At 37.3% G+C, this 8,606-nt stretch overlaps 1 protein-coding gene across 2 annotated transcripts in view; it reads left to right on the top strand.

The window, feature by feature from the left end:
* The first annotated feature begins 1,365 nt into the window (after positions 1-1,365).
* The window catches only part of LOC308700699 (ATP-binding cassette sub-family C member 5), a 43,643-nt gene continuing 36,402 nt past the window's right edge, over positions 1,366-8,606 (top strand). Inside the window, exons 1-3 of one of the 2 annotated variants that reach the window (XM_081382456.1) lie at positions 1,366-1,658; positions 3,617-3,794; positions 6,171-6,326. In XM_081382456.1, the coding sequence (XP_081238582.1) occupies positions 3,625-3,794; positions 6,171-6,326 (326 nt within the window). In that variant the 5' untranslated portion in view covers positions 1,366-1,658; positions 3,617-3,624. Of the gene's footprint in view, positions 1,659-3,531; positions 3,795-6,170; positions 6,327-8,606 lie in introns of those variants that run through there. The other variant, XM_081382455.1, reaches the window with a different exon arrangement.

The raw sequence follows: 8,606 nt of genomic DNA, 5'->3' as shown, positions 1-8,606 counted from the left end.
ATGACATCATCACTTGCAGAAATATGAATTCTTAAGATCAAGAATTAAATGTCAATTTTTGGTTTATTTTCACTTGTAGTTTCACTAGTTAAATGTCACCCTAGACTGCCATTCATTTGTTGACATCATTGATTTCTTACTGGTAAAAATTCCAATTTCACATACTGTATCAAAAATTTTTACCAGTAAAAATCATAATTTGTGATATCATTAATTACGTGGTTACTAGTAAAAATATGAATTCCTTATATCAAGAATTCAATGATCACCGGTCGAAATGTTACTTCTTGAAATCTGTAAATGTATTTCAACATGTTACATTAGGTATTACTTATATCTGATTTATATATTTAATTTCAGATATCTAAAATGGCTTTCTTACTAGTAAGAATAACATTCATGATATCAGAAATTAACATTGCACTAATCAAATTATTGGAAAGGCATTTGCACTAGTAGCCCAACCATGTAATTATTGATATCAAAAATGATGATTTTTACTAGTAAGAATTGTATTTCTGATATGTTAACTAGTAAGAAATCAGTTCTTGATATCAACAATTGAATTTGAATTGTAGCCTATGCTGACTAGTAAAAATACAATTACAGATATCAAGATTTATAGTTTTTACCAGTTGAAAATTAATTATTAATTAGGCTATATCTTAAAATAAGTGATGACGTCATTGTTGATATCAAAAATTGGTACTAGTAGAAATCTAATTGTTTTTGTATAAATATTTGATTATTTTTATTATTATTATTATTATTATTAGTCTATTATTATTATTTTATGTTTTGTGGGGAGAATATTTCTGTATTTATTCAATTTTTAATTGATAGTTCCTCATTTTGTAATTTAATTTGATTTATTTTCTTGTATTTATTTATTTTGTTTATATTTATTTCTTTTTCTGAGTTCAAATGTGTATCAGTCCCTGAACCTCTGGCTTTCTGCTCTGGTTTATGACTTTTCACTTTTGTATTTTGTAAGTAAATGTTTAATAAAAAAAAATTGTAGAAATCTAATTCCTATTAAAAATTAGCATTTAGTGAAAACTGAATTGTTGATATTACAAATTCATATCCTGCGAAAGATTAAAAGTCAAGACTGTCACTTTCATTCAGAAACATAGGCTACCATTAAAAGGTGTTTGTTCTCCGACTTCTGCTGTTATTCCATATGTAGCGATGCTCTTCAAGTGACCGGACGGGCCATAAATAGTCTGGTAATCTGCCTGTTGAAAAGATCACCACGTGCCCTTTCCTTCTCCTTCGTGTCTGGTTACCGTAGCGACGACCAAGCAAATTCGCGATTGGCTGCTCAGGCTTGACGTAGGATGCATTTAGGGAATTCCGTCAGCTGGGCAAAGTGTTTCTCGTTTCAAAACGCCGCTCTCTCTCTCTCTCTCTCTCTCTCTCTCTCTCTCTCCACCACACCTTAAAAAAAAAAAACCTTTTTAACACGGTGAAACTTTTTCACCGGATCAGTGTTCATGCTGGGTGTGTTATTTTCCGAGAAGAAGATGTGTCATGTGCAGCAAGGGACCCAGTGAGCGTTGACTATCTAAATAACTTAAATCATTTATAACCTGTGGGAACATCCTGAAGCTGAAAGGAAAGAGGGTGAAAATCCCGACGTGTTTTCTGTTTGAGATGTAAGTGACCTTTTTCCACACTCCAAAAGTTTGTATAAACTTGCAGAGACCGTTTTGTGTTGATTCTGCTCTAGAAAACACTTGAACTAGTGGACAGTCAATGTTCATGTTCATCATTTAATGATGTGCAATGTTTATTAGAGGTAAAGGTAGTTCTAATAATCGATAAAGTGTCCCAATGACGGCAGAGAACACACAGATCTAGATGTCCAGAACGGGAACAGCCAGAAATAGGCTAGAGGGAACAGGTGTGATGCTCAGATCAATGATTGAAATGATCATCCTAAACTTGGTTTCTTATTAAATCTTATTTCTAAATGACTACAGTTCATTTAGCAGACACTTAAAGTTCTTATAGGTTTAGTCTCACTGGATCAGTCCTTGCCACAATGGTGGTTTAGTAGAGGACTGGCTCTTTTTTAAATCTGTTTTCGGCTCCAAGTGAGTGCACATGGATAAATATTTATAATAGTTTGAAATTGGGAATAGAAACTATACACCTTATTTAGGCCCCAAAATTGTTTACATATTTTTGTCCTACTCAGCTGATTGTTTGAATGCCTCCTGAAATAGGGTGTCTTCTGTGGAACATAACAATTATTTTTGATTTGTGTTAAATCGATACCGATATTTCTTTATATTTGAAAGCCGACAACCGATATATTTTTAATTTTTGAGAGCCTGGTTACAAAAATAAAAGTCTCACCCTTAAAAGCCATGTCCCAAGCACACAATTATAATGATGTTCTAATTATAATTTCATGTAGCCTATATGAGACACTTGCGCTGTTGCACACTTAACATGTACTAAACAATACTTAACACGTATTTTCCTTATTTTGTGGTGATTCCAATCATATTTCAAGCAATTGAAACCATAATGTCGAACAGTGCGCATCTGAAGTGTCTCAGCTGAAGGAAATAATCCATTACTTATTGGCTTTAATATATCAGCCAAATTTTCTTATTAGGCCGATAATGATAACATAAAACATGAAAATATCGGCCAATACCAATATGGTGGCCAATATATATCATGCATCCCTATTTTTTATAGTTATTATGACAAATACAAAGCTACTATAAAACAGCATGTATGTTTCACACATTTCACAACAGACATGATAGACTAATTGATTTATTCTCAAAAGAATGCTTGTTCTCTCATAAATGCTCTTAAAAGCTCATAAAAGGAGAGCTAGAGTGGATTTTCAGTGAACAATGACTTAAATTTCAATTTGTTCCTCATAACAAAACGATCATATGGTTTCTGAACACTTGGAATATAGCGCACAGACCATGTAGACTTTATGTGATACTTTTATGGTTTTGCTGTGCTTTATAAACCTTGAAAGCTTCAGTCTCCTCCGTTCATTCTAATAGCAAGATCAATTCTTTTAAATTTAGAAATAAAACCATACAGGTTTGGTTGCTCATTTCTGTGTGAACTATCCCTATAACATTCCAAAACGTCCCTATTATCGTTGTTTACATTCATAGTCTACTATCGCATTGGTGATTTTTTTTTTTTTTTTTTATCTGTCACAGACTCTTTCTTGTATGGCGTGTAAATAATCAAACTATGTGGTTATCTTTCACTATCTGGCAGCCGCTGGTGACGTACACCAAGCAGACACAGAGTCACAGTGTTGCTGGGTTTACCTTATCGTGTCTTATGCCCCTGATGGATCAGTGACAGGGTCAACACGCATGCGGCAAGCTCGAATATCCTCCGCCTCATATACACGAGCCCTTGAGGCCTCTCACAGGCGTCTTTAAATAGATAAGCACTTTAGATTTGTAGCCAAGGCCATAACGTTAGAGAAAGGTACGCGTCGCCAAACTGATATTAGTCAACAGATTTAGACATCCCCTCTCCTGCTAGTCATGAGCATGGATTGGAGCTAATCCCAAGTGTATGAAAGTATTTAGCAGTTTTTTCTATTTGTGTTTGCTAGAGGTAGGTATGTTCCCAGATGCCTTGGAGGCCGTAGGACAGGTGGAGGGTTTGACGCTGTCCCCTCCCCAGACTCTTCCAGACCCTGATGATGATGTGGAATTGGGCACTGAAATAAAAAGACGAGGCAGATATCGGCATAGCTTACAGATACTGAAGCCCTTCCGGATCACACACAAGTAAGTTCTCCTGGTTATTGTTGTTTTAACCATATAAAATAAATGTGTGGGCAGTTAACAAATGGGCTCCGACGTTAAGATTAAATAAAATAAAAAAAAAATCATAATTTTCTAGGTCTAAATATTCCGTGCAGTCTCTCAATTCATTTGAGATCATAAACACTGCATGTATAATAATTATAGAATTATCGAATGCTGTTTTAAATAGTTCTTGCTGGAGTGCAGCATGCCTCACTGCAGGGCAAGATATTCATTTACTTTGACACATTGTTTCCAGCAGTTAGACTCTCATATGCTGCATCCACACACAGATAACTTATTTAAAATGTGGAAGCTTCACTCCGTAGGATGTGATGGATAAATGAACATGGAAGTGCTCCCACCTTTACATGAAAAGTGACTAACATGTTTTTGGGGAGTCATTCAGCATGTTTTAATTGGGGACAGTATGGTTTTTTTTTATAGACTGGCTGTATAAATCTGTATAGCTTTTTTATATAATATTTTTGAAGTAAATGGAGCTGTTTTTATCATATGAATCAGTCACTTTAATTGAATAGAAAAGGTTTGTGTTCATGTCACTACATGTTTAACCTGCATTAAAACTGACAGAATTGGGGTTTTTTTTAACGCTTCAAAAAGTTCTTTGACACTTCAAAAAGTTAATAAAGAGATCGTAACACTAATCCATTTGTATTAAGCGACTTAGTTCTAATTTTCTGAAGAGTTTCGATCGCTTTATATGATGAACAGATTGAATTTATAGCCTGGAAATCCAGACCTAAATCTGAAAGATTAATGGTCTGGCATTGACTAATGAAAATCGGCCAGCTCGAGGGGCGGCACCAAGCATGCATTTGAAAATCTCACTGCACGCAATTGGATAACACTACGACCAAACCAAGTTATCGCTTAGCTGCCAGCGGAGCTAACTGGTAGATTAGACTCTTGCCGTATCCGGTTGGCAAAACAGCAAAAACGCCCTTCCTGCAAAGGAACGATTCGAGCGCCGTCTTCTGTTTCCCTTTTAGATAAAAAGCCAAGTCTAACTCGTTCATTGTAGCAGCCAAAGCCGTTTCAAACAACTGGTGTTCATCCATAGCCATCTTACAATGTTTACTAATGACTTGGATGTCACAGCGCTGTCGTCATCTGTTTAGCTCGCCTCTGGCCCGCCTATATCTGATAACCCGATGTGATTGGTTCAGCTCGGAAACAAGGGCATATTTAATGAGCATCATTACTCGACACCAGAGTAACTCGCTGAGCAAATTTAACTTGCGCTCTCGCGAGAACTCTGGATTTCCAGGGTATTGAATTTAGACTTTTATTCACATAAACATTGATCAGCTAACATATATACAAAAGCTCAAACGAACTTGCTTGACACTCAAACGCGCTGCGTAACACGAGAATGAACCTCATTGGTTCTTGCCGAAGCTCAAATGCGCTGCGTAACATGAGAATGAACCTCATTGGTTCTCGCAGGTCAAACAAACATGCTTGAGCTTCTGTTTACCACAACTGATGTGTGAGTTGATAAATGTTTATATGTGAGTAAAAGCCTGGATACAATCTGTTCATCATATAAAGTGATTTGGACTTTTTGGAAGCGTCAAATTTGCAGAAAGCTCTTAGATTTCATCAAAAAGATCTTCATTTGTGTTGCGAAGATGAACGCAAGTCTTGTGGGTTTGGAACGACATGACTGTGTGTATTTAATGACAGAATTAAACCTACCCAAACCACCAAACCTTTCCCTAACCTTACCCATATCCCACTCAAACGCAGCAACAGTATTTTGAAATACAACCTAAACACAGTAAGTACTTTGTACATAAAAAATATTTTAAGTTAAAGACACCTAATATAAAGTGGGACCAAAAGCGTTTATAGTGTAGGCCTATTTTCAACATGTTTTCTGCTAAATTCAGTGTGACAAACTACCTGTACCTACGTGGAAAGTGTGAGAACTGTAACCTGTTATTATGGAGTCAAAATAAACATAGGCTACACACTGTAATTCTTTTGTGTGAGTTGTGAAACCGGAGTATGTTTGCTAAGTTGCCATTTGAACTCAAGTTACAATCAATGAGGTCTTGATAAGAATGCTCTTATCCTTTTCTCACAGACGGCTCAATTTTGTACATGCTGACTGATAAAGAGCCACTGAACTTTTTCACTGCTCCCTAAGAGTTCTGAGAGGGACGTGCAAACTGCTGTTCAAACACAAGCGTGTGATTCATCTTCTATTTGGCCACATCGAGTAAAGATTTTCTCAGTCTTCCTCTCGCGTTCAAGGTCACACCGTTCTCAGACATAGCACATAGCGTCTAGATGACTGATACGAGCCAAACTGTTCTTTTTCACCCCCAGACATCAGCACCCTGTGGACAATGCAGGATTTTTCTCCTTCATGACCCTGCAATGGCTGTCCCCTCTAGCATGGAGCGCCCACAAAAAGTCCTGTATCAAAATGGAAGATGTGTGGGGCCTGTCTTGCCACGAGGCCTCGGAAACAAACTGTCAAAGGTGAGGTGCCGCGTGGTCGAAACTGTCTGATCCATTTTCAAGTTTCAGCGAGGTTCATTTACTGTCAGATTGTGTTTGTCTGAATGCAAGGACCCTGGAGCCCAAGTTAGGCATCTCTCGCGCTTGTTTCCCAATGCTGAAACGTGCACAAACAGAACTATTAGAAAACACCTCCTGAGCCAAGGTCTCACACAGGTGATGCCTTGATAACAAGAGGTTGGGTGTGGGAATCCCTCAAGTCAGGGTGAGGAATGATGGATGCTCGCCTCCTACGCTCACACAGCCCAGAGAGTTATGGCAGGTGGGTGTTATTCATAGTAAAGATTAGACATCAGAGAGAGAGAGAGTTAGTCTGCACCTTTCCTGCAGAACGGTTATGTCATTAACACGTGTGATCGGCGCTCCGTGTCCCTTTCGACTAAGCTGGCTCATTGGCGAGAATCAGACGGGCTCAAAGGGTTTCTCGAGGACATGGGAACATGGAAAAGCACCTATAATCTGTAATTGCCTTTTCGCTTCACAGATCAGAGATTAATCCAATTTTGATGGATGAATTGGATCAGGCTTTGATAGCATAGGCTGTGCCGCCTTTGTTGTGATCAATGATCGTATGTTAAATACAGGCTCATGTATTTGCCATCCAAATGGCTTGACAGCTAATGCCTCAGCAACTCTGTAACAAACAGTGTCAGTTTTCATTGGTTGACCTCAGGGACTGATTCTCGCGTTACGGCATTCTTAGATAGCTGGGACGTGTTTATGGCATGTGTACAGGTTTATGTGAGGTGTGCCGTGGATATTTTTCTGGAGTGTGGAACACAAAATGTTATCTTCAAAACAGAAGGGGTTGGGGGCCTGCAAGGCTGTTGAAAATGTAAAAAAAGAAGAAGAAGATACAATTCACCAAGTGTTTTATCCTTGTGAGAGATAAAAGTTGTGAGTGGAATTTTTATCTCAGTCCTTGAAAGGCAGCTGTGGGTCTATGGCACGGACACTGAAAGCTCAAACTTTGGTCCTTCAGTTCAGATTGATTGTTTATTCTGTAGGGGAATTTCAAAGTTTTAAAAGAGGCTTTGCTTGAGTGTTTCAATATATCAACATTACAATATTTGGTGGTGGCGACCCGAACCATTCTAAAATAGTCTGGATATAAACACTTATAATAGGTGTATACCCAGGGGGCAAAACACCTGTTTTTTAGGAAATCAGACATGGGCTGCTGTAAAAGGTTGTCATATATAAATGAAATCTATGATGTCTGAGGATCACAATCTGTGTGGCCAACCCGGTCAACAAGCTGCTGGAAACTTGTAATTAGGGTCAAAACAATGTTACCTCAAATTCGGCTTTAACTCCCAGAATCACCCAAACATGCTAAAACGGTTTGATTATATTCATGAATAGTGAGCCATATCTTCCTGATACTTTATGCTAGAAACAAACTGAGCACACATTTAGAAAGAGTGGAAGATAAGCTTTCATCTGATGCCTTGATTGTACATGTAATTAGAATGTAAGAGTTAACAATGCCTCTTAATTCATAGGTAGGCAAAAAAAAAGAAAAAAATATTGAACATTCCATTTGTAATCGGTAGCATTCTTTTCCCTTTGTTGTTGTTACAATAAACAAATTACCATGTAAAGTTAACTTTTACTGGATGAAATCATATTTTGATTTTTTTTTTTACTAACCAGACAGTCCTCATGGCCCATAACACATTTAGAGGGAATGCAATGTCAAGCCTATAATAGCCTGTCAATTCAAACAAGATCCAAGAAAGAAGTTTACCATTAACTGGTGTTAATTGTATACTGCTCTGTTTCTGTATGTACAGTATATCGTTTGCACATTTATGCAATATCAATTATTTGTATTGCAATGTCTATTTCTAATATTCTTTCACAAGTGGGATAGCTTTATTTATTCTATTGAAATAAAAAAAGGGATTTGAGGATTTTGGGTTAGGCTGGTTAGTGTTCAATCCAGGTGTTTGGAGTGTGAGACAAAGGTACTGACAACTAAATGCTGAAAGACTAAAACACACAGGAGTCATGTGTGGAGTAGGTTTAAAAGTATTTACTGATTAAAACTGTTACATTAAGTAGCAATTTGTACACACACACAAAAAAAAAGACGAAACAGACAAACAGATTACAATTCAGGGTGATAACTAATTTCTGTAATAATGTTTATACAATTTGTTTAGCTGTTTCGGAATCACCGCTGCTGTCGCTGCTCTATTGTTTCAGCATGCTGTGTCCTGCTACATTTGGTTGCCA

Source organism: Scardinius erythrophthalmus (assembly GCF_964197995.2).
Source record: "Scardinius erythrophthalmus genome assembly, chromosome: 13".
NCBI lineage: Eukaryota > Metazoa > Chordata > Actinopteri > Cypriniformes > Leuciscidae > Scardinius > Scardinius erythrophthalmus.
Note: the sequence above shows the minus strand (reverse complement) of the source record. Positions and strands in the feature narration are given on the sequence as shown.